This window comes from Oryx dammah, unplaced genomic scaffold (assembly GCF_014754425.2).
Source record: "Oryx dammah isolate SB20612 unplaced genomic scaffold, SCBI_Odam_1.1 HiC_scaffold_3, whole genome shotgun sequence".
Taxonomy (NCBI): Eukaryota; Metazoa; Chordata; class Mammalia; order Artiodactyla; family Bovidae; genus Oryx; species Oryx dammah.
Genome location: NW_024070187.1, coordinates 112,949,390 through 112,974,877, shown reverse-complemented (window position 1 = coordinate 112,974,877; position 25,488 = coordinate 112,949,390). Strand labels below are relative to the sequence as shown.

General features: G+C 60.0%; 1 protein-coding gene across 19 annotated transcripts in view; it reads left to right on the top strand.

The window, feature by feature from the left end:
- The first annotated feature begins 1,846 nt into the window (after window positions 1–1,846).
- Window positions 1,847–25,488, top strand: part of ABLIM2 (actin binding LIM protein family member 2) — a 102,059-nt gene continuing 78,417 nt past the window's right edge. For all 19 annotated transcript variants that reach the window (XM_040237622.1, XM_040237625.1, XM_040237619.1 and 16 more), the window contains exons 1-4: window positions 1,847–4,226; window positions 7,093–7,186; window positions 17,310–17,397; window positions 21,953–22,011. In XM_040237622.1, the coding sequence (XP_040093556.1) occupies window positions 3,298–4,226; window positions 7,093–7,186; window positions 17,310–17,397; window positions 21,953–22,011 (1,170 nt within the window). In that variant the 5' untranslated portion in view covers window positions 1,847–3,297. The remainder of the gene's footprint in view (window positions 4,227–7,092; window positions 7,187–17,309; window positions 17,398–21,952; window positions 22,012–25,488) is intronic.

Sequence of the window (25,488 nt, the reverse complement as noted above, 5' to 3'; positions counted from 1 at the left end):
TTCCTGCCCCCATCCTTCCTGCCCCCAGTCCCTTCCTGCCCCCGGTCCTTCCTGCCTAGGGTAGACAGCTACAGGTGGCCACTTTTGGGTGCTGCCTTCCCCAGGGGAAGTAAGAGTGACCGGTTCCTCCCATGGGAGTCTCGCTCAGTCCCAGGGCCCTGAACCTCCCTCCCCGGCTCTCTGGCCTGAGCCTTTTGCTTAGTAACAGGATTGTGCTTATGGCTGGATGCCAAGCCTTCCCTGGGCAGGGATGCACTCCTCCCTCTGGGTGTCCACCACCTCCCTTCTTGCCTGAGCCTCCATGATGCTGCGCCCTGAGCTGCCTCTTCCACTGCCTGGGAGAGGGTGTCCTCCCAGAGGGCCCCCTTTGCTCCCAGCCAGGCTCCCCTTTTCCAGGCTGCCCCCTGAGTCTCCAGCTCTGAACTGGTGGCTGGTTGGAGCTGGTCATGGCCTCCTGACACAGTCCAGGAGGCTCCTTTGCTTTGCCCACGTATGGAGACCAGAACCAAGGCTCCAAGCAGGCTTTCCTGACTTGGGCACTGTTGACCTTTGGGGCCTGATGATTCTTCGCTGTGGGGGTGACCTGTGTTCCGGGAGGGTGTGCGGAACATCCCTGGCTTGGCTCACAGAGACCCAGCGCCACGCCAGTTGAGGGGCAGCTCTAAGGCCAGGCTGCATGGAATGGACCCTGCCTCTCACCACCTGTGTGCCCTGGGTGAGCGGTATCCCTGCTCTGGGCCTTGGGGATGGACGCAGGGTCAGTAGTGGGCGTGGGTGGTGGCCTGGAGGGGCAGCCTGGGGTGGGGGCAGCCAGGAGGTGAGAACCTGGGGCTTTGGACGGGGCAGCGCTGTCCGAGTTGAGGAGCTCCTGTGGTTCCAGCCAGGATCGGGTCACACCCTGAACCTGAGGTCCCCCTCAGATCGAGGACCTGGAGGCCACCAGAGGCAGGGGGTGGGGAGAGGGGCAGGAGTGGGCGGGGCCCTGGCACCGGGGCCTCCGCTGGGTGTGTGCTGGTGAGGAGCTACAGGTGGGCTGGGTCTTCACCACCCGGGCAGAGGCCCTGGGCTCCTGTGTCTTCTGCCCGTGTGACTTTGCTCTGTCCACGTGCTCAGGTGTGGGTTATGGGGCTGGAGCCTCAGTCCCCCTTTCTGGAAATGGGGTGAACCTCTCCCATGGTGAGACCATGAGGCTTGATGAAGGGGTAACAAGAAAGATGAGGGGGGGACCAGGCCCCATGGGAAGAGCAGGCCCGCCAGCTGCCTTGTGGGGTGCAGCGGCTGCCTTGTGGGGTGCAGCGGCCTTGTAAGGTGCCTGGAACCAACATCCTTCCTGCAGTCCCGCCTGGGAGAGGGTGGGATGCACTTCAGTTCACTTCAACTCAGTCCAGTCGCTCAGTCGTGTCCGACTCTGCACCCCATGGACTACAGCACTCCAGGCCTCCCTGTCCACCCTCTATTGTCCCCTTTTCCCAGTTGGAAAAGACCCTGATGCTAGGAAAGATTGAAGGCAGGAGGAAAAGGGGACAGGAGAGGATGAGATGGTTGGATGGCATCACCCAGTAAACGGGCATGAGCTTGAGTAAACTCCGGGAGTTGGTGATGGACAGGGAGGCCTGGCGTGCTGTAGTCCAGGGTCTTTTCCAATCAGTCAGGTCTTTGCATCAGGTGGCCAAAGTGTTGGAGGTTCAGCTTCAGCATCAGTCCTTCCAATGAATGTTCAGGACTGATTTCCTTTAGGATGGACTGGTTGGATCTCCTTGCAGTCCAAGGGACTCTCAAGAGTTTTCTCCAACACCACAGTTCAAAAGCATCAATTCTTCGGCGCTCAGCGTTTTTTATAGTCCAGCTCTCACATCCATACATGACTGGAAAAGCCATAGCCTTGAGTAGACGGATGCACTTGAACAGGCTTTATCTTTCCCAGTGGCTGCTCATAGCTCCTCCCACTCAGTCCACTTCCTTGGAGAAATCCCAGGTCAAGCCCATAATTTCTCAGGCACTTTTAAGAATTAGAACCCAGTGGGTTCCTTGCCATCAAAGGTCACCCTCTGATTCGACCCAGAGCTCCCTGACCCGGTTAGATCTGAGGGGACAGTGGGCTTCACCCCACTCCCGCCCCAAGACCCCAGCTAGGGCTCAGAGGCCCCCGGCACGTCCTGGGTCTCAGGCACCCTGTTAGTGACAGGGCCAGGCCTTGAACCCATGACCAGGTCTGGCAGAAGAGGGGGCACTTGAAGGGAAACAGGGAAACTGTCTGGAAGACTCTAGACGGTCATGCTGGGGAAGGGACCCAGGCCCATCCCGCTGCTGTGATGGTGCAGCCAGGCCCAGGTTGCAAGAGCAAGGCCTTCCAGATGACCTCTGCCCCACCTCTGCCCTGGGCTGTGGGGACACACTCCCTCAAGGACATCCCGTCTTTGACAGCAGTTGTCGACTGGATTTCTCACACAAGGTTCCACCGTCACTGGCAAAGCAGTGCGAACCCATGCTGAGCTCCAGATGTTTTCAGAAAAGGATGATTGGGTCTCCATGACAACGGTCCTTGCAGCTGGCTCTGGCCTCCATGTTCACGGCTCACAGTTAATGAGGCTGCACCCCGAACTCAGGGGGGATGAGTGAGGGGGCTAGGGTTAGGGGGACGCCCCCCGGCAGCTGCAGGTGGCACGTTGGGCTGAGCCTCGGACCCTGCCCTGGGGGAGGGCGCGCTGCTGACGCGGCCAGAGGCAGAGAGGAGACGCAAACCTCTCCCCAGGGCCTCCTCTCAACAGTAGCAGGGGTGACTCCAGTGTTCACGTGCGCTCATTTGTCTATCAAATGCATCTTCCAGCCCTCGGGCCTCTGTTACTCCTCTTCATCCCCTGACAGCTGTGTGAGGCCGGTTCCTTCATCGTCCCCATGAAGCGCATCCCTGTTTTAGTGAGCACAGAGAGGTCACTGTCACACAGCTTGGGGGGCAGCCTGGTTCCCTGGTCCGTCTTTCCAGCCACTGCCAGCGGTCTGCCTGCTCCCGGGTCTGTCTAGCACAGTCCAGGAGGCTCCTCTGCTTTGCCCAGTTGGGGAGACCTGAACCGAGGCTCCAAGCAGGCTTTCTTGACTTGGGCACTGTTGACATTTGGGGCCTGATGATTCGTTGCTGCGGGGGTGACCTGTGTCCTGGAGGGTGTGCAGAGCATCCCTAGCCTCCAGGCTCCAGGGGCACCCCTCCCCACCCACCTGGGATGGTCAGAATTGTCTCCAGACATTGCCCAAACCCCAGGGGAGCAAAATGGCCCTGGTTGAGACTGGCAGAGAGTGTGCATGGCCCAGGGTGCCTTGATCAGGGATGGGCATGGCTGGAAGGGCAGAGTGGGGGGCCGGCCAGGAGCCCAGAGCAGGCTGGGGGCCGTGGGTGGGAAAGCACCAGTCACCTGGGTCCAAGGCACTGCCAGAGGCCTGGTTCCAACCTGGGGTGGGATCCGGACCTGGAGTGCAGGACGAGGTCAGTGTGTCCAGAGTCCGAGATGCAGCAGAGAAGGAGCTCAGAGACCAGGCTGGAGGGCTTCCTGGAAGGGGCGTTATGGCAGGGGAGCACTTGGAGGTCAGGCATTGGGCCTCCGACCTCTCTATCTCCGCACCTTTCCTAAGGGGGCACGGTTAGGGTTAGAGTTCACCTGCCCACAGAGGAGGGCAGAGGGGCCACTAAGCGCTCCTGCCAGCAGGGCACCCTGCGGCCCAGGGACGCTCCCTCTCAGGACAGCCCCCAGTGCAAGGGGCCTCTGTCGAGTCCACATCTTGCCGAGGCCCGGAAGCCCGTCTCTGGGAGGCGGAGCCGCCACCGGTTCATCCGGGTATCCCTGGCTCGCGGCCCGGACTGCATGCAGTCAGTGCTCAATGCACGCAGGAATGAGCTTCAGGGTTTGTTTTCCACATGGTCACATCGGCTCTCGTATAATAGCGTCCTCCTTCAACGCCGGACGCTCCCCTCTGTCCTCCCACTGTCCCTGCCCTCGTGGCGTGGGCCTGACGTCCCAGCGCTGCGGGCCGTCCCAGCGCTGCGGGCCCCCCCAGCCCCGCGCCCCTCGCCGGGAGGATGACGTCTGTGCTGCGTTCTTTCTTCCAGGTTGCGGGGGCTGCGGAGCCGAGATCAAGAACGGCCAGTCCTTGGTGGCCTTGGACAAACACTGGCACCTGGGCTGTTTCAAGTGCAAGACCTGCGGCAAACAGCTGAACGCGGAGTACATCAGCAAGTGAGTGGGCGGGGCGGCCCATGTACGGCTCGGAAGGGGGCGGGGCTCCTCCAGTGTCCACCCTGCACTCTCGGCCTCAGCCCCCACCCCAAGTCTGCAAGGCGAGCCCGGCCAGGACGCCAGAACTTGGCTTGTCTGTCCCAAGGCCCTTGCCCTGCCCTGCTACCAACCTGGCTTCCCTGCTGCAGAGACGCTCATTTCTGTTCATTGAGCCCAGGCGTTAGTTAGCGCTCCCGCCTGTGACCCTGTGGCAGCGCCGTCGCTGGGTGTCACCCTCCCTGTGGGACCTGCCGCCCTCGCTGGCCTCCGGATCCCCGCCGAGCACAAAGTGGAGGTCAGCCAAGGCTGTTGGCCACAGAGCCAGGGAGGGGTGACGGGCTCAGGGGTCACGGGTACAGCTGTCCTCTACTGTGGTGCTGATGTGGGGTCCCTGACAGGTGCTCAGAGTAAAGGGGTGGCTGGTTTGGGGTGCGTGGAGAGGGAGCTTGTGCAGATCAGGGCCCAAGCCCCTGCTGGTTAGAATCCCCCGAAACACCAGGGATGGCAAGCCTTCCAACAGCACGGGAAGGAAGGGTCGTGGACTGAGCTCGTGGAGCAGCTTCCCTGAGGGCAGAGCGGCTGTCTCCTGCCAGTCAACGGCGTTTGGGACAACCTCTATCAGAGGCTGTGCTGGTTCTTGATGCTCTGGGGGAACAGAACCATCACAGTAATTGATTGGGTTAAAAAAATAATTCCTGCAATAAAACTGCAGAGAATGAAGCACACACATGTACATGTGTGCACGTGTCCGTGAGAGGTGCGTGTACGCCGGGGGAGTCCGGTCATGCGCGTACATGCGTCAGTTTCCTGGTGGACTTCGTCCCATGATTCTGTAAGGTGTGTGAGCTTTGGGGAACCCTGGGGAAGGCTCTCCGGGTTTCTCTGTATCACTTCTTACAAACGCATTTGGACCTACAGTTATCTCAAAATCAAGCGTTGCCAGGGAAACCAAGATGAGCCTCTGTCCAGGCTGGGTCAGGCTGGGTGAGTTTCTGCTGCCTGTTTCAGAGTAAGGAGAAGGAGTGAGTGACATGCAAAGGCGGCCTTGGGGACCGAGCACTTAAAATAAAATGCTTCCCAGCCCCCAGAGTGCAGCAGCTCACCCACACAGCGTGCGTGTTACTTAGCAGCCTCCGGAACTCGTGAGGAGGGGCCTTGGGGTTGCCATGGAGATGTTTTCTTTGAATCTCCTGGGTTTGCTGTATGTACAGCCTTTTTGGGGGGCTGTGATCGGGGCGCTGAGGTCAGGACATTTGAAGGTGGACCCCAGGGGCTCAATTGACGTGTTCCATCACCTGTGCAAGGAAGGACTGCTTTCTCACTGGGACTGCGAGAAGCACCAGAGCCCCTCCCCAGGCCTGTCCACTCCTGCCAGCATCCGTGGGACCCAGGCAAGGGCCCGAGCTTTGAGGAAAAGAGGGTGCCATCGGCTCCTTCTGCTGACAGCTCGAGAAACCTTACCTTCTGTTGGCAGCTGAGCAGAAATCAAGACCAAACTGATGACACAGCAACACACCAGCAGTGCCAGGGGGAGACGGACCAGAGCACCAGACGCCCCATCACCACCCACCGTGCCAGGCGCCTCCACACCCGACTCCTGACGGAGCGGGCCTGGGCCGGGGCACCGTCCTGGCTGTCGATGACAATCACAGTGACAAAGGCCTCAGCCAGCAGCTGGCAGGTGCCCGCCGAGTGCCAGGCACTGGTCACCCCTTGTCATACACAGACCATGCTCTCACGAACCCCACTTTACAGACAGGAAGCTGAGGCCCGGGCAGGTTAGGTAACCGCTGGGACTGGGGATCTGAGTGCCGGCCTGTTCGGTTGCCACTGCCCAGCCGCACCCCACCTCACCCCACGTGGAGCGCTGGCACTGTCCTGACGCCATCACTGCCGCATGCCCCATGGGTCGACCTCACCGTGATAATCACGATCGACTTCTAATGAGCTCCAACCACATGCCGCACACTGTTTAGGCCCGTGCCTGCACTCCCGTCCTTCGACACCCGCAGGCCAGCTGTGACCTTGCAGCCCAGTGCAGGGAGCCCAGCGTCTGAGCAGCCCAGCTGCAGCTGCCTGGATGGATACTCAGGAGCAGCGCCCACCAGGACGCCCCTCTCATCCGTAATCCCCAAAGCCTCAAGCCACACCCCGCGCAGAGTTGGCCTGCTGCTCATGGGCAGCGTGAACGCATTGCGTGTGGTTCTCCAGCTCCTTCCCAAGCAGCGGAAGGTCCGGGCCACGCCCGGGGACAGTGAGGGTCAGTCCCAAGGCATACCTGCCCTGCTTGGCATCTTGTCAACCCCAGACCTGTTTTCCGACGTGGGCAGCTTTGTCAGACCCCCTTGTCGGCTCGCAAGGATGCCCCAGAAGGATCAGGAAGCCACCTGATGAGGAAACAGACCATTTCACACCCAACCTGGCTGTTGAGCATTGGACAGAACGAACTGGAGTGAAGAGTCACGTCTGCAGAAACTTCTTTTATTTCCCAGATGCAGCTTTGGTTCCTTGGGCTCTCTGGAGCCCTCCACCAGCCCCTCGCTCACCCCTGGGCAGGCGGCCCCACCTCTTGTACCTTGGTTTCTGCACCTGTGAAATGGGGCCATCTTTGTGGTATTTCTTACCGGGCTGCTAGGGGGACTGAGGGGCCGTGCTGCACTCGGTAGGTAAGTGCTCAGCACACGCCGTCCAAGGGCCCGCTCTTATCTGGAGTAGGAGGCAGTGGGCGTTTGCCCCTTGAACACAGCCCCTCTCCTTGGTGAGGACTGTCGGGCCTTGGGAGTCCTCAGAGTGCCCCCGCCCGTCCTGACTGCCTGCTCTGTTGCAGGGATGGGCTGCCCTACTGCGAGGCCGACTATCACGCCAAATTCGGCATCCGCTGCGATGGCTGTGAGAAGTACATCACGGGACACGTGCTGGAGGTGAGGAGGCCAGCTTGGAGGTGGGACCCGGGACCCGGCCTCACAGATTCCGCCGCTCTAAGGCCTGCTGTGGGCCCTGGGACCTGCCTGCCTGCCCTGGGACTTAACCGAGAGGATTCAAAAGGATTCCTTTGTGCAGGAATCCACGCCCCTGAGCCTCTGCCCCCCTCTTCCTCCCAGCTCTGCCAGAGGACACAGTCTAGGCTCTGCCCAGTGAGTGCCGCCTCCTCCAGGAAGCCTTCCCTGCCACACTCTCTCAGCTGTGTGATCTTGGCTCAGCCCTTTGGCATCTAGATGCGAATCTGAGGCTTGGCGGTTTTACAAGTGAGCCTGTGCCCCTTAGCCGGTCCTCGCCCACACCCCGAGCCCGTGGCGGCACCGGCCCACTTGTGGTTTCTCTAGCATTTCCCCCTCTGGGCGTTTCCTACAGATGGAGAAGTACGCCCTGCTGTCCTCTGTGGCGGCCTCTGTCTCACAGGTGCCTGGTACGTGAGCGCGCTTCAGTATTGCCCCGTGTCTCATCACAGGACTAGACCAGAAACGTGTAAGCTGATCGCTCGTCGTTGGACGCAGCACTGCTTTCCACCCTCTGGCTGTGATAAATAACACTGGGATGAGCAAGTTTTTTACTGTCTTTCTAGTTTTCCTGAAGGTTAGTTCACGGACGTGCAGAAACTGAGCCAGCAACTGTGAGCGTTTTCAGGGCTCTTGAAAGTTGTAAAGTGCTTTCCAAAAAGTCTGTTCTGATCTCCCATCCTGGGTGTAATCTTTATGAAATCCTGCGCCAGCTGAGAATGTGAACCTCACTGTCATATGCTTGTCTTCCACCCCTGGAGGTGCTGTGTTTTGTCATTTTTAACCAATCAGAGTTCTCCTTGAATTTAAGTTCCCTTTCATCGGCGTTGCCTGCTTATACGCTGGGGTCAGTCAATCAGCGTTCTTGCTCTGCAGTTGTCTTGCCTCAGACTTGTCTACTTCTGCACTGGGCTCTTCATGTCCTCCTGACGCAGCTGGGCAGATGGCCACACGATGAGATAATTGCCGTCCCGTCCGCCAGACCTCTTGTGTCTTCTTGGGTGGTGAGCAGGCTGAGTGTCTGTACCCACACCCTCTGAACCTGGACGAACGCTGCGTCCCTCCCCTGCACCCCACCGTGACACCTTACCTGGTGCCCCTCGTCCTGGGCCTCTCTTCTCTCCCAGCTCTTTGCTGCAGATCCTGCTCTGGGCAGTCAGCCCCCCTCCCACCCGACCCAGCTGCAGGACTGAGGCTTCTGGAGAATTCCCCCACTGGGGCCCTACCTGCCGCAGGGCCCCAAAGACTGTTCCAGAGCTTCCAAGCTCCATCCTCCCAGGGGCTGCTCCCCACCCCCCCACACCCCAGCCTGCCAGCCACAACGACCTTGTCTGAGATTTAACAGGAGAGAGTCCAGGGTCACTCAGCGCTGTCTGCGAAGCTTCCTGGTCAAGGCTCTGTCCCTCCTCCCACTCACACCCTCTCCCACCGGTTCTTGGTCTGAACCCCTGTGCCTCCTGTGGGAGGCAGGCCCCCTTCCTCCCTGGGGGGCCCACCTCCCCTCTCACCTCCCCTCTCACAAGGCATCCCCCCGACCGATCCCCACCTCCTCTGGGACCTGACCCTCCCCTGCCGGCCCGCTTCCTCCCTGGGGGCCCCACCTCCCCGCTCACCTCCCCGCTCACAAGGCATCCCCCCCCGGGGCTCCAGGAACAGCTCCCACCCCCCGCGGCTGGCCCCGGCGTCCAGCCACCGGCAGGTGTCTCCAAGGGCTGCTGACCCGCCCCCATCCAGCACCCCCACCTCCCGCCCCAGGCCATGCTCTGCTCGCCTCCCCCAGGCCCGTCTCTGTGTCCGGGAGAACACGTGCTGGCCAGCGGCCACCCCACGTGGGGCCGAGCCCACTTGAACCCAGGCTGCCCAGCCAGACCCCCCGCCGCCCGCCCCCCGGCCTCTCTACCCGTGGGGTCACTGGTGGGTGCTGTTCTGCTTCAGTGCCGCCCGATGCCCTGAGTGGGGGCCTCTCGGGCTCTGTGGCCTGCACGTCGCTGCTGCAGGTGTGAGCAGGACGCTCCTGACCTGGACCCTGTGGCCGCCCTGCCTCTCCCAGTCCCGAACCTGCCCTGTGCCTGCCGAGCGCCCCCCATCCTCAGAGCGAGCCAGCACCTCCTCGGGGGCCCCTACAGGACGCCTCCCCCCCCCCGCCCCCGGCTCAGTGGTGGCAGGTGGGGTGGGGGGGTCTCCCCTGACGGATCAGGCTCGGAGGGCAGGGAGCGACCCCGTCTGCACGTTGTCTTTGTTCGGTCTGCCTGTTAGCTCCCTGATTGACATTCGATGCTGGGCCCAACACAGGCTCCGGGGTTTGGGCACGGTGAGTGGGGCGTCCCCTGGTCCGCCTCGACCGTGAGGAGCAGGAGAAAGGCAGGTCTCGGTGGAGGGTGCAGGAACCTCCCGGGAAGATGAATGCTTTGTTTTTGCTCCTGCGGGGCGAGCTCCGGCGCGGTGGTGGCTGAGTCGTCGGCGGGGCCCTGCGCGGCTCAGAGCATCCTCCGCGAGCCGGCTCCACAGAAGGGGGGCGGCCGTCACCGCGGCGGCGCTGCCTGGGCTCAGCCCAGAGCCTGCTGGCGACCCGGCTGGCCAGGCGGAGGGCTCTTATTGGGGAGCGGTGGGGGGTGGGCGGCAGGTGGCCGGCTGGGGACGGGACCTGCAAACAGGACGAGAAGGATCCAGACTGCCGGCTGGAGGGTGACGGTGTCTGTTCCTGCCAGCCTGTCCCCAGAGGGGCGCTGGAGAGGGGCCTTGGGAAGGCAAGGGGGGGTAGCGACTGCTTGGACTGGGCTCTGGTGCCAGGACTGAGTGCAGGTAGGAAGCTCCCTGGGCCGGTGGGGAGGCTGTGCTGGCAGGAGGGGGTGGGCTTGCTGGGAGCCGGGCCGATCAGCAGGGGTGGGACCCTTGAGGCACCTACCACCGCCCCCGACGCTGCTGACTTGCCTCCCAAGAGGCTCTCCTCTCCAGAGCCCGAGTGGGAAAGCAGCTCTGGGGCCCCTTCCCCGCCTGCAGGAGTCTGCCGCGTCTGCATGCCCGGGCCCGCAGCCATCTCATGCAGACGCCCGCCTGCCTGCGAAATGTGCCTTTGACTCCCTCAGCCACGCTAAATACTCAGCATCCTCTGCCCCATGCCCACATCCTGCGTGTCCGGGGTGTCTGTCCCCGTGAGCCCGCTCCACACTGGGTCCGCAGGGGACCCGGGAGGGGCTGACGCGAGCCCCCACCCAGTCGCTGGCTGGCTGCCCCCCTGGAGCGTGGGAGCAGCCCTGCAGGGCTGGCTCCCGGGGATGGAGTTGCTCTGCGGACGAGCTGGAAAGTGGGCTGGTGGTGCATGGCCAGGGGACCGGGCTCTGAGAAGACCAACCAGCGTCTGATCCGGAGAGGAGGTGCCCAGTGCGGGGGTGTCCCTGGCTCGGTGGCCCCGTCACCACCTTCTCCTCTTGTTCTCACTGGTATTAGCAGGAACAGGTGGGAATTGGGGCTGGGGGTAGGCCCCACCCTCCTTACCCTTGGTCCCACCTGCCTCCTGCAGCCTGGCTGTCTCCATGGTAACGAGAAGCCCAAGGTCCCTCCGGAACCACTAATTAACCCCCTCATTCCTTTACTGCTTCCTCTCTGCTTCCCTTCCTCCTACTCCTTCCTCCACCCTCCACTCACCTTGCAGGCCCTTCCTGAGCACTGTCCCACCCTGGCCTGGGGGCTGGGCTCCCAGGGATGACCGTGGTAGGAGTTCCTCTGCCTGGAGGGCCCCTGGGGGGTGCGGGGCTGGTCACCTGAACGTTTCTCCATTTCAAGTGGACCGTCTCCATGACTCCAGAGCTGGCAGATTTGTTCCCCCCTCTCCTTTCCAGCACTTTCCTTTTCACCCTTGTGAGCTGGCAGGACTTTTATCACAGAGAGAAAGCAAACCCCGAGTCTGAACAAATAAAAGCCTTTCCTAAGGACAGAGGTGAAGTCAACTTTTCTCTCTCTCTCTTTTTTAAATTTAATGAATGTGAAGTCAACTTCTCAAGGCCCCAGCTTCTCTCTCTCTCTTTTTAAAGTTTAATGAATGTGTTTATTTTAAAAACACGCTCAGAAGGAACACGTTTGTCATAAAATAAACCAAAAATCATCTGTAATGAATGTCATCACCCAGAAAAAAAAATACCGTTAGCATTTAAATGTCATCCTTGCTCATTGTGTGCACACACACCCACATAGATACACACACATTCAGATACACACAGACACAAACACACAGACATACACATAGACACACAGACGCACACAGACACACATATTCAGATACACACATAGGCACACAGACACACAAACAGATATACATAGACACACAGAGACACATGAAGACACAGATATATGCACACACACACAGATTCACACTCATACTCAAACAGAGATACACAGGCACGCAGACACACACGAATAGATGCACAGATATACATAGACACCCACAGACACACACACATAGAGCCCCCCGTGCAGCCACGTGCTGACTTGCCTGCAGCCTGACGCCACGTCCCCGCTCAGCACCAGCAAGGAGCGGCGTCTCCACTCCTTGTCTTCAGCCGTCCATCCATCAGCACGTTCCCCTGCAAGGACCCTGGGCCGACGTGCTTGCTGCAGGACTTCTCAGAGCCTTGACAGCTGAGGTGCCTGGAGGTGGAGGGTGCTATCTCTCTGCTCCCACACTCCGACCAGGATCCCCCTGTTGCCTAGGACCCCGTTATGCATGACGGGTGGACGCTGTTTCCCCATTCCGAACGTCTTTATGAGATACCCCCTCTGCGTGCGGCTCTGCTCTAGGGCCTGGGGACAGCACAGGACGAGGGGACGTGGCTCCGTCCTGGAGCAGTCTCCCCAGATTGAGTGGGGTTGAGAGAAGGGCAGGGCCAGGGAGCCATGCCAGCCTCGACATGCTCTGAGCCCAGCACAAGCCTGTCCTGAGGCCAGTGGCATCAGCCGTGGGTCCAGGCTGAGTCAGGGGCTCTGGGGAGGGTCTTTGCTGACATGGCACACAGCCAGGCTCTTCTTTTTGTGGTGAAATCTCCTTGGGCGAGTCTGGAGTGGCAGGGCCCTCTGTGTGGGCTCCTTCACCCCACCCCAACCCATCCCCGCTGCATGCTTCCTGCTAAAGGTTTTCGATGAGCTTCTTGGTAAATTTCATTTTGTCGGTGTGCTCTGTGATTAGACCTTTTAAAGATCTGGATCCGGTTCTGGTCATTCGCAAAGGAGACTAAATTAGCTTCAAATCAGGGGATGTGTCAGGAGCAGCCACAGGGAGCTGGCCTTTCTGGGCTAGGGGGGAGCCTGTGCCCTACAGGGCTGGCCCTGCGGGGTGGGGACCCAGGGGAGGCCTCAGAAAGTAGGCAGAGGCCAGGCCGGCTCTCTGGAGACCGGAAGAGGCCGTGGAGGAATCTGGGAGGAGCAGGGGGTGCCTGCCTCTGCTGGGCTGCGGGAGGCCCAGCCTCTGTGCTTCCCACATGGAGGAGGGAGCGGGGAGGGCTGGCCTGCTCCTCTCGGCAGGGAGGGGAGGGGGCTGGGGACCCAGAGGCTCTGCCACTTCGTGTTACCAGCCCAGCCCTCCGCGTTTGCAGTGCTTGGAGCCCTCCCCTCTGCCTGGGGGTCGGTGAGGAGCAGAGCCCGCTCAGTGCCCCTGGAGGCTGTGTTCCTAACGAGCCTTGTTCTGCTTGATTAAAGATGACAGCCATTAAAGATGACAGCCGCTTGTCGGAAGGCATGCGGCATTGTTGTGAAGGCACACGCTACAGAATCTCACAGGCTTTTGATCCCCTTGGCAATCTGGGCCACCTGAGTCCCACCTGGGTTTAAGGGGCTTGTGCCACCTGCCGGGCGGGGGCTGGGGGGTCGGCAGCACAGGTGACCCCCGGGGGCTGACGGCTGAGGCCCTTCTTGGACAGTGTTGGGGGGGTGATGGAGCAGGAGGTGTGGCCACGTTCCGATGACGGGGAATGCCCGGCCAGCGTGGCCACACCAGCAGTACCGAGCAGCGACGGGGACTGGTGGAAGGCCTGAAGACTCGACCGTGTTTGACCTTATGCGCCTGTCTTGGTTGGCCTGGGCTGCTAAGCTGTGAACTGCTATGCTCAAACAATAGACACTCATTTCTCACGTTTCTGGAGGCTGGAATTCCGAGATCCGGGTGCCAGCCCTTTGGGTTCCTGGCTTGGAGATGGTCACTTTCTCCCTGTGTTCCCCCACGGCAGAAAATGCTGATGCCTCATGTCATAAAGACACTGATGTCCTTATAAAACACCATCGGGGCCCCAAGAGTCAAGACTGCGTTTCTTTCCGCGGACAGATCGTGTTTGTCCCACTCGCCCAGTGACGACCCTGTGGGCTGCGGCTACCTTCTGGCTATCGGCAGTGATGCTTCTGTGCGGATTTATGTGCAGGTTCTGGGTGGGCGTGTGCCCTTGTTTCTGTTGCTCTCTTCATCCTGCATACGGAGGAGTGGAATCGCTGGGTTACGGGGTAGTTCTGTTTACCTTTTGGAGTCACTGACACTGTTTTCCCAGCAGCTGCACCAATGTGCAAGGGCGCCACCTTCACATCCTCGCCAGCACTGGCTATTTTCCATTTTGTTTTATTTAAATTAGACCCGGTGACCCCGGTGGTAAAGAATCTGCCTGCAGTGTGGGGGATTCGGCCGATCCCTGGTCAGGAAGATTCTCTAGAGAAGGGAACGGCTACCCACTCCAGTATTCTTGCCTGGAGAATCCCACGGACAGAGGAGCCTGGCGGGCTACCGTCCATGGGGTCTCAGGGTCGGACAAGACTGAGTGGCTCACGTGTTCACTCCCACTGGTGGGCTGAGGCAGTATCTCGTTGGTGTTTGGGTTTGCTTTTCGTTAATGACAGTGGTGGTGAGCATCTTTGACTTGCTTCTTAACTGTTGCTGTATCTTCTTTGGAAGAAAATGTCATTTCTCGTCGTTGACACGTTTTTTAGCTGAGTCCTTTGTCCTTTTGTCGTTGAGCCGTAAGAATTCTTCATATATTCTGGATCCTCAGCCCCTATCAGATCTATGATTTGCAGATACCTTCTCCCATCTGTAGTTTATCTTTGCACTTTGCTGATAACGTCCTTTGATTCACACACGTTTTAATCTTGACAAAGCCCGATTTCTCTCTCCTGTCGTTGCCTCTCATGCTTTGCACAGCCTATCCAAGAGTCCACTGCTAAACCTGGGGTCAGCAAAATGTACTTTCTTCTGTGGTTTTATACTTTTCTGGGAAAACTCTTTTATTGGCATGTAACACACAGAGGAATCCATGAATCTCACAAACTGGGCACACCCAGGCAACCAGCACCCCGACCAGGAGGACACATGCCCAGCACCCCAGACACCGCCTGGGGCCCCCAAGGCAGCCACCACCCTGATTCTAACCGTATGCAATCTGCTCTGCAGTGTCTGGTCTCCGAGGCCTTGGGTCTTCTGAGGCCTCTGTGTTGATTGCTCAGGGAGTGGGGTTGTTGGTGGGGGGAGGCCCGTGTGAACATGGGGTGCACACTGCAGAGTCAGGGACCACCCAGCTCAGGGCAGGGGTCACAGGACCAGACTCCTGGCTACGCCCCTCCGCTGTGTGACCTTGCTCAGCTTCCTCTACCTCTCTGTGCCCTGAGGAAAACGAGGCTGTCCCAGGGATGAAGACCCGTTAGTGTGGGAAGGGGCATCCTCTTGCTCCTTGCAGAAACAAACAGTTTGCTGGTTGCTGCTGTTTTTGGAGCCGGGGGTGAGGTCGTCTGCCAGGGGCTGGGCTGGGCAGTGCTTTCCGAATCAGTTCAGTTCAGCTCAGTTGTGTCCGACTCTTTGAGACCCCATGGATGGTAGCACGCCAGGCCTCCCTGTCCATCACCAGCTCCCAGACTTCACTCAAACTCCTGTCCCTCGAGTCGGTGATGCCATCCAACCATGCCATCGTCTGTCGTCCTCTTCTCCTCCCGCCTTCAATCTTTCCCAGCATCAGAGTCTTTTCCGGTGAGTCAGCTCTTCGCATCAGGTGGCCGAAGTATCGGAGTATCAGTCTCAGCTTTCTGAATGGAGGGAATCGAGTGGACGCAGGGCCAGCCCCTCACGGTGGCCGCGGGGCTCTCTTTCCACTCAGCCTTAATTCTCCTTGGGTTTCAAGCCTATCCTCTTCGAAACTGTCCCCGTGGCTTTCTCTTCCCACCTGCCTCAGTGTGGACGTGCCTTGTGGATATGCCATATAGACCCCCAAGTGACTGTTGCAGAATTTCTGCTGTCTGACATCATGAGGGTGGGTTGTCCCCTCTCCCCCCGCCGAGAGTGAAGGGGGTGCCTGCCTGGGGAAGGCGTGAGGACAGGTCAGAGGTCATGGTGTTTAGAGCGCGTGAGCCCTCAGTTGACAGTGGAGACCTGTTAACAGGTGGCTTCTCTTTAAAGCCAGGGCTGTTCCCGCCCCTCCACTTACACCTCGGGGTAGGAGCTGCTCTGAGCACGTGGCGTTTTCACCGAAATGGCAGCTTCACTCTCACTCCATCTAGACCCACCACTGCCTCGTGACCTGCTCCCCAGATGGATCCCTGCGACCAGGGGTTCCTGCAGTCGCCCCAAGCCAGTCCTGCCCTCGGAGGCTCACTGTCTGGTGGGGAAGAATTTCCGAATGAATTATCAAACCCTGTGACCATGGGGCTGTGGGGGACCCCGAGCAGGGGAGCAATCGGGTGGCTTCCGAGAGGAGGTGGCATTGGAGAAGAGTTTGGGAACGTTCTGGGTGGCCCCGGGGGGAAGCAGCCCTTGGCCGGGAGACGCTGGGCCGCGTGGACTGGCACTGCCAGCCCCACGCAGGAGAGGAGTCTGGTTTGGATTCTTCTTCCCTGATACTCAGGCTTCTCTTGTGGCTCAGCTGGTAAAGAATCCGCCTGCAGTGCAGGAGGCCTGGGTTCAATTGCTGGGTTGGGAAGATCCTCCGGAGAAGGGAACGGCCACCCACTCCAGTGTTCTGGCCTGGAGAGCTGGATACGACTGGCGGCTTTCACTTTCAACTTTTCCCCCGATACTCGGGGGTTACCTGGTTGGCACCAAAGTCACCAGTGGGGAAGGGGCAGGAAAGTGAGAGGCTTGTGATGAACTTTCACCCTGTTACTTACTGGTGCAAGAGTGAGTATTCCTGACTCAGATTCGTGGAGAGGTGATTAACCTTCACATCTCAGCAGGCAGTGAGCGGGTGTTACATCCACATTTAGCAGCAGGCTGCCCCAACCCGCGGGTGAGGGAAATAGTCACTGTACCGTCATGCTGAAGACAGTATTTTGGGGTGATTTTTTTGGTACCATGTAGAAATAATCCCGGGTGTGGCTCAGCTAGTAAAGAATCTGTCTGCAACGCGAGAGACCTGGGTTCGATCCCGGGGTTGGGAAGATCCCCTGGAGAAGGGAAAGGCTACCCACTCCAGTATTCTGGCCTGGAGAATCCCATGGACTGTATAGTCCACGGGGTCGCAGAGAGTCGGATGCGACTGAGCAACTTTCACTTTCATGTAGAAATAAGTCAAACCTGCCAGTGTCCTTTGTTTTGATAATTTTGCTATTTTAATGGAGTTGGATGAATTTTAAGAACAATAAAAACAGTAAAACACTCATGGAGAAAAGGGAGCAATACAGAGACGAACGTGACCCGTCCTTTTCACCCCGCCTGTCCTGTCCCTCCCCCTGGGGAAGTAACGTTAGTTGGTGTCCGCACGGAGATACAGAAGACCTGGCCCCCTCTGCCTCCTGGCGGTGGTGGAGACTGGAGAAGTGGCTGCTTCTGGAGGCAGGTCTCTGCTCTCAGGCCTGGCCCCCAGTGGACAGGGGCACGTCCACACACACACACCCTGGACAGCCTGGAGCGTCATGGGCCCCGACCCATCCCCACGGGTGTGGACTCTCCCCGCACGGCCGGCCCTCCCGCCTCACCTGAGCACCTGCGTCGGCGGTGGGGGTGGTGGGGGCAGTGGGTGGTGTGCCCTAGCTGGCGCTGCTGCCCCGAGCCCCCGGCCCCGGCAGACACACCTGCGCTTTCTGCTTCTTCCAGGCGGGGGAAAAGCACTACCACCCTCTGTGTGCGCTCTGTGTCCGGTGTGGCCGGATGTTCGCAGAAGGCGAGGAGATGTACCTGCAAGGTAAGAAGAGGGGCGTGCCGCCCGGGACTCGGGGAGCCAGACAGGCGCTCAGGGACCCGCGCCCTGTCCCGGGGTGCTGGCAGCTCAGTGAGCTTTCCCGCTGGTTAGGGAGCCCCGCCTCCCAGCAGGGCCGGGGGTTAGGGCTAGGGCTGGCAGGCTCTCCCCACAGGGACCCTGTTCAAGAGCAGGACCCAGGACTGGTGGACGTGTGGGTCCCAGTAGCATGCGGTCTGTGGTTGCTTCAAGCCTGTCCCGAAAGGACCTTAGCCCAGGGTGGGGTAGGCAGGCAAGTCTCAGGGTTTCCCACCACCCCTACCCCTATCCCTACCCCTGCAGGCTGATGAGGGGGTGTGGAGGCCACGGGCTGCTCCTGAGGCTTCTTTCCCGGTCAGGGGAGTCGCCAAAGCCCCGGTAAAGAGAGCTTTAGAGGAAGGCATGGCCAACCTTCTCACGCATTCCGTGGGAAATCCCGGACCCATTCACTGTTCAAATCACAGTAACCGTAGACTAAAGGCGTCCTGTGGCCCCAGACCTGGAGGAACAGCAGGTCACGGCCAGTCGTCCCCTCCCTCCTTCTGCAGGGGGCCTTCTTCGTAGCTCATTGCTGCTCATTTTAAAAAAAGTTACATCAACACTCAGACCGGCGCACCCAGCTCCCAGCTATTTCTCTACGTGTTTATTGCCTGGGGTGCGGACAGGTCTCCTCTGAACTGCACTTGGTTTTATCATTTTGACGAACCTGTCCCCCACCCCACCCCACCCCCACCACCACCTGTGGCTCATTCATTCCTGACCTCGATAAAGAAAGATTGTTCCCATACTTGTCAAAATGGTAGGAAGACGTTTTTCAGTTCATGGCAGTCGGGGAGAGGGATCAGGCTGAATTCTACAAGGACGGTGCGGGGGATGTATAGCCAAGGCCCTGGGGGTCAGGGAAATGTGTGGATGGAAAATTATCAAGAGGAGAGCCGGAGGGGGCCCCCTTGCTGAAGGCAGGCCCGGGGCCTAGACGCCAAGTCGGAGGCAGCGGCGGAGGAGCTTGGGCCTATGTCAAGGGCTGGGGAGTCCCTGCGCCCCCCAGCTAAGGCAGCTCAGCAGGATTCTCTCTGGGCCTGGGTTTGCAGGCTGAAGGCCTTCCCCGAGGGGCCCGGCAGGATGGTGGGATGCCGAGACCCCTCCCCTGCCCCCACCCACGGTCACAGCGTCTTTTCTGTTTCGTGACCCCAGAGGCAAGCCGAGCAGGCTGCACAGTGTCCCCCAGATGGGCCGTGGGATGACCTCACCCGGGGACCACGTGTCACACAGGCCTGCCTTTCTGAGACAGGCTCGGGGGCTGACGTCAGTCGGGATGGCCTGGTCCCCAGTGTCCCCTCTTGTTCTTTAGTCTTGAGAGCTTATCAAAGGGGTCCTTTGGGCCCCTCCCAGCTGTGCCTTGGGTGGGGAGGAAGCCCCCTGCAGCCGGAGGCGCCCACCCCCCACTGCAACAGCGCTTTCAGGACGTGCTGACACCACGAACGGGAGCTCGGGACACGAGCTCACCATCAAGGGGTCCTGGTCTCCGGACAAAGATGCTCTTCACGGCCCTGGGCTGAGGCCAGCTCACCATTTCTAAAGCTGGACCCGCCCCGACCTCCTGTGGAGCGTCAAAGCCCGTCCCCCCACCTCCCGCTCCCCAGTCTGTGTCCTTAGGGTGCAGACCGGCTGGTGGTTTTCATGCCTGCTCCACGGAGCATGGGAGTCGCATGGTGAGGCCCCCACCCTGTATAGACACCGTGAGACCCTCTGCCTGCCTGGTCCACCTGCATGCTGGGGCACCAGGAGGGTGTGTTTGATGGATGAATCCCGAGCAGTAAAAGCTCAGAGGAGCAGGGTCTCGAGCCCTCTGGCCTCTGAGGGAGATGAGGCAGCCCCCCCGCCACCAAACTCCCGCCAAATACCAGCCCCGCCTCCCAGCCCTGGACGCACCTGCCTGTCTGCAGACTTGGTACACACAGGGGAAGAAGGTCGGCACTAATTATCAGGGGTGGTTGTTCGTTAGTCACTCAGTTGTGTCCAGCTCTCTTGCAGCCCTACGGACTACAGCCCGCCAGGCTCCTCTGTCCTTGGAATTCTCCAGGCAAGAATACCGGAGTGGGTTGCCATTCCCTCCTCCCAGGGGATCTTCCCGGACCAGGGATTGAATTCGAGTCTTCTTGGCAGGTGGATTCCTTACCACTGAGCCACGAGGGAAGCCCAATTATCAGGGGTACCCAGATTAAAATAACAATTAGATGCTATTTTCCCCATTGGATCAACAAAGGTTAAAAGGACGGACACATCCCACTATTTGGAGAATTGGAGTAGATGGACCTCTTACCTGGCTGATGGAGCGAAAATTGTGAAATTGCCAAAATGCCTCAAAAGCCTTAAAAATGCCCAGACTCTCTGAGCCAGGAGGACCCACTTTTAGGAAGCCTTCAAGTCAGTAAGAGAGACGAAGTGGAATTTGTGTTTCATGGCATTCCCATGACTTTATTTAGAAATAAAATGTTGGAAACAACAGTCAGGGCGCAGATAAAGAGATGCCTATTGATCCTTACGATGGAATATTATGCAGCCCTTAAAAGTTACACTTGATATTTACTTATGTGGAGGAACACTAAGACATTTTAAAGCAAAACTCACAGAATACAAAACTGTGCAAACGTTGTATCTAGTGTGCATGTATACGCTGGATGACAGTGAGCGGGAGGCGACAGATGACTCCCGTTTTCTTGCTTATTCCTTTAAAGTCTTGTTTAAATTTAAATAAAGAGTACCTATTACCAGGACTTCCTTGATGGGTCCAGCGGCTAAGACTCCTCACTACCAGTGCAGGGGGCCCGGGTTCGATCTCTGCTCAGGGAACTAGGTCCCATGTGCTGCAACTAAGGATCCTACCTGATGTAAGCAGGACTTGGGACAGCCAAATAAGTGCATTAAAAAAAAAAAAGAACATCTATTACCTTTGCAATCATAAACAATATATTTTTTTAATAAAAGCTGACACACACCAATCAATTCCCATTCTCCCTGGGAGCTCCAGGTTGGTGTAGGTGCTTTTCCAGGGAGGGGCAGAAATGAGCTCCTTTCCCAAGGGTTAACACACACGACCTAGAGGCTCTGCAGGCAGAAACAGGCTGCAGCTCTGTCCTGCCCCAGGTTTAAGCCCCCACGTCGAGTCAGGCCCCTGACTACGTGTGGCTTTTCAGGGGCCCTGAGAGTGGTGTGGACACAGCTCCCGTCTCCAAGGGGACGTGGGCTGGCCTGGCACCAGAGGGCGGACACCTTTCCCGGCAGAGGGCTGTGTGAGTGGGGTGGGGGTGGGTGGGGGGTGCAAGGGGGTCCAACTGAGGTTCAGCGAGGGGGAAGCAGGGTTTCCGGACCCTGAAGTTATTACTCTTGTTTCATCATGTTAAGTTCTCCCAGTGGCCTGCTGAGGTAGGATTGTTGTTGGCCCAGAGTGAAGGTGGGAAAAGCCTGAGGTCTGGGGAGGTCAAGTTTGAATTAGAGAAGAGCAGGACCCTTGAGTGGGGAGCGGGGAGGGCGCTAGTGGTAAAGAACCCGCCTGCCAGTCAGGAGACACAAGAGATACAACTTCGATCTCCTGGAGGAGGGCACGGCAACCCACCCAATATTCTTGCCTGCAGAATCCCGTGGACAGAGGAGCCTGGCGGGCTCTGCTCCAGAGAGGCACACACGACTGAAGCAACTTAGCACACACGCAGGGCCCTTGGAGCCCTGGGGGACCTGTGACCTTAATGGTGGGGCCATAGATGGGGAAAGCTGGGTGGGGCCGGCACGACCGAGACAGCTCAGACACCCCGGGAAGCAGTGAGGGGCGGGGCCCCCAGCCCACAGCCCCACTCTCCAGCCCACACCTCAGGCTCCCACCTGGGGTCCTCCTTCCTGCCTTCCAGCTGAGAGCCCCGCCCCAAAGCCCTCATCTCCCACTCAGGTCGCGCCCAGCTCCACCCTCCACTGTGCCCATGGCTGGGCTTGGCCCCTGCCCACCTCATGGAGAGGAGCAGCGCCCTTTATCTGCTGCCTGAGTTATCTGGCTCTGAGGAGAAGCTACCCACAGAGCGCTCCTCGAAAGCCTCCTCTGGGTGCTGGGGATCCGAGGGGCCCCGTGGGAGCATTGGCTCATGGTGGTGCGCTAGCTGTTTATTCCATGTCGCCAGTGGGACTGTGAGCCGCAGAGCCCGGAGAGCCGCAGACCCAGACACAACCCGTGACTTGGCACGGAGGAGGCGGTGGGGCCCCCGTGTGACTCGGCACAGAGGAGGGCAGTGTGGTCCCCAGTGTGACTCGGCACGGAGGAGGCGGTGGGGCCCCCATGTGACTCGGCACAGGGGAGGGTGGTTGGTTCCCAGTGTGACTCGGCACAGAGGAGGTTCGTGGGGTCTCAGTGTGGCTCGGCAAAGAAGAGCATGGTGGGATCCTAGTGTGGACACCGACCCCCTCCTCCTGACCCCTGCACAGCCCCACCTCTGGGAATCCAGACTAACTCTTCCTCCTGGCCATCTGTCCGCAGGCTCCTCCATTTGGCACCCAGCGTGTCGACAAGCAGCCAGAACTGAAGACAAAAACAAGGTTGGTGGAAGTCAGTCTCTTCTGATGCCCTTTTCCGCAGCTTCCGAGCTACATCACACAGTTGAGGGGGTGCTGACTTGTCTGCAGGCTCAGTGGTTAGCCCTAGTGGGCCGTGGGGCAGGTGGCCTGAGGCCCACGAGTGTCCAGGTACAAAGAGGAGATCAGCTGCTGGCCGGCCCGGGGGCTCCCTGCCCTTGCCCTCCTTTGTTCAGTGGACGCCGATGGCTGCAAAAGTTCAGGGACCACTGAAAAGTTAGCACATCTCCTAAGAGTCCCCAAGAACGTCCATGCCTCTGACGCCAATAGCGGCTTCGCAGCGTCTCCCCAACTGCCCTCAGGTTCAAAAACAAGTAAGAAGGACTCAGTGAAAAGTGTCGCAGCCCGGTTAAGAGGGTGAAGTGGACTCAGCCCAGCGTGAGGCAGGGTCCCGGGGGGACTTCTGGACCCAGGCTGCCACCGTCCTCGCCTGGTGGAGTCCGGATTCCACACCTCCCAGTGCTGGCACACACCAGGCGTTACCAACCACAGAAGCCCCGTGGCCGGAGATCTTACCGGGGCTCCGTGAGTCGGTTGACTGGCCTGTTGATTGATTGCCATGTGGTTGCTTTCACTCCCCCGGTGACATCACCCAGGACCGCCAGCATCTCAGGGCTGGTCTTTCTGGTGTGGCCCACCCCATCCTGAGACCTTGGGGGTGTGGTGAGCACCCTCCCCCCGAACAGAGAGCTCCGACCAGGTGCAACACTGATCACCTTCCAGAAGCAGGGCAGGACCTGTGTCTAGGCCAGGCCAGCCCTCCCCTCTGGGCCAGGGGAGACTCCTCATCCCGCAGAGGCCCTGCTGGGGTGCCCGGCCGGAGGTGCCACGTGAGGGAGGGGGCTGGCCCACCCTGGGGTCCTCCTGGGCTGGTGTCCCCAAGAGAGACAGAAACCAGCGCCCCGACACGCAAGTGATGCAACGGACTGGCGGGGCTGGAGAGCAGGGGAAGGACCAACTTTCCTGGGGATGGTGACGGCCAGAGGAATCGAGTGGGAGCGGAACCCTGAAGAAGGGTGGGGGGTCCCGGGCAGGGCTGGGGGCTCAGGCAGAGGCCTCGGGGCAGGACAGGCAAGCTCCCTTTCGCTGGGTGGGTCAGCAGGGCAGTGGTCCTCCGCCCGCACCTGCAGAAACACGATCCTCCCACCGGGGCCGCCCTCTCGTGCCTGGCACCCTGCCTCCCAGCAAACGCATCCTGTGCGCTCTCAGATCTGCCTAGAATGTCGTCCCCTGAAACCTCACAGACGCCTCCGCTCCATCCTCTTCCCCCAGAGCCTCCTCACCGGGCTCCAGGCGCCTCCATCCTGAACCCCCTGGCTCCGACCCAAGCCCTGGCAGATGACAGAGAAGTGTTTGCGGGATGAAGGGAGGAAGTGAACCTGGGTGAACTGCGGCTCAGGGCACCACCCCCCCAGGCCCCTCAAGGGGAGGTGTGGCAGCCAGCTTTGCTCTGTCAGGGCCCACCCCCGCCCCTGCACGACCTCCGCTGGGATCCACACCCTGAAGACCCCAGGAGCGAGTGCACCCGTCCCCACCCCAGGAGGGGTGAGTCGTGTGTGACCCACAGAACTCCTGGCCTCGTCCCAGTGACCCCTGGTCTCCCACGCCCATCCCCATTCAGGGCGCCCAGGCCTTGCCAAGGCTCTGAAAGTCGCCAAACAGGCTACGGCTGAGCCACTGGGCAGATGGGCCCTTGAAGACCCTGGTGACTCAAATGCCCCATAGCAGGGGTGGGTCTGCATCCGAACTTGGAAACGACAGCTGGGGGACTGCAGGGTGGCCGACGTGCCTGCGGGAAATCAAGCGGGGTGTGGGGAGTCACTGCGATTCCCGCAAGAGCTGGGACCCAGGCCTCTCGGACTCAAGGCTGTGGGATGCCCAGGATTCCTTTTGGGGAGAGCGCAGGGCTTGCTTTGCTGGTGGCAGCTCCAGGTCCAGAGGTCAAGCTGAATGGTGGCGGGGCGGGGGGCCGGGGGGGGGGCCGCCGGCCGGGGGGGGGGGGGGGGGAGGGGCTTAGTGGAGCGGAGGCTGGAGAGTGAGGCAGGGCCCCAGGACGAGCGTGGGAGGCAGACTGCTCTGGGGGGGTGCTTCTCAGTGCCCCACCGAGGGTCTCTGGCACCTGCGTGCATCAAAAGGAGACCACTGCCCCGAGGAACTCGGGCCCAGAACGATAGGAGCAGAGCTCTGCTGTTGGAGGCACTCTGCTGTTTGCTGGAGATGCTGGCTCTGCTCATTGAGCCCTTTAGTGATACTTCCACTGTGGGAGTGAGGGATGCAGAGCCCCCAACCCTCAGCCGTGGGGAGTGGGTGGGGCCCGAGCGGAAACCGTCCCCAGACCCAGCAGAGGCGGTGGTGCTCAGGGCTGGGAATTTGCAGCATAGGGGCTGGTTCGGAGATCCACCCGCATGAACATTGTTCTAGGAGACGGGATGGGTCGCTGCTGGTGGAGGGGCCCCTCCTCCTCGTGTGGGCCCCTCAGGGAGGGTGGGACCCAGCAGTTCAACAGACGCTCGCCAAGCCCGTTCTGAAAGAAGTCAGCAGAGGGAAAGTCTCCCTTTTCCTCTAGCTGTTGATCTCAGTGGGTTTGGAAGCCTCTGCTTTTCATGGCTCCACCCCTTCATGAGTCAGTCATTCAGCACAGCTTCAGCGAGGGTCTGGCTGGGCCAAGCCTGGTTCTCAGTCTGGGGCGCCAAGGTGACTGTCACAAGTCCTGGCCCGCAGCTGCTGCTGTTCGGAGGAGCAGGGGACTTACCTGCAGATGGCGTCCGAGGGCCATGGGGACCATCCCACTATACTCGGCGTGGCGTGAGGGCCTGGGGAAGGTGGCCTTGCGCCAGGGCGGGAGGGCTCCATGGAGGAGGGCCAAGTGCCCAGGGTCCTCCGTGCCCTGCGCCTCCCCTGATCAGGTCAGGGGGACCAGCGCCAGCCCTGGATGCTGGACCCACTGTCGAGCTGGCCTCAGGGCCTGCAGGGAACCCAGCAGGCCTGCAGGCGGCAGGCATGTCTGCTCTCAGCCTGGAGCCCCTGCCCTGGATGGCCGAGGGCCACTGGCCCAGCCGGAAGGAGGCCCTCTGGGTGCTGGAGGCTAGCAGGTCAGGGCAGAAAGAAGGACCATTGTCTTGGGGGCCGGTCATAGCCCCAGAGTTGGCTTCCGGGGCTCGTCTCCACAGATGCTTCGGGAATATTGAGGGCAGAGGCCGGCAGCCTGGGGACAGCTGTCCCTCATATCTGGTGACAGGATCCAGGCCCTGGTCATGCCCTGCGTGTCCCTTGATTCACCCTCCCCACCCCTGCCCCTCAGAGCCTTTTCCGTCTCGCCTGAGAAATGAGACTAAATGCTGGGCAGGCCAGGCAACAAGTGGGCAGGGCAGTGGGTGGATGGGGCAGTCGGTGGGCAGGGCAGTCGGTGGGCAGGGCAGTCGGTGGGCAGGGCAGTCGGTG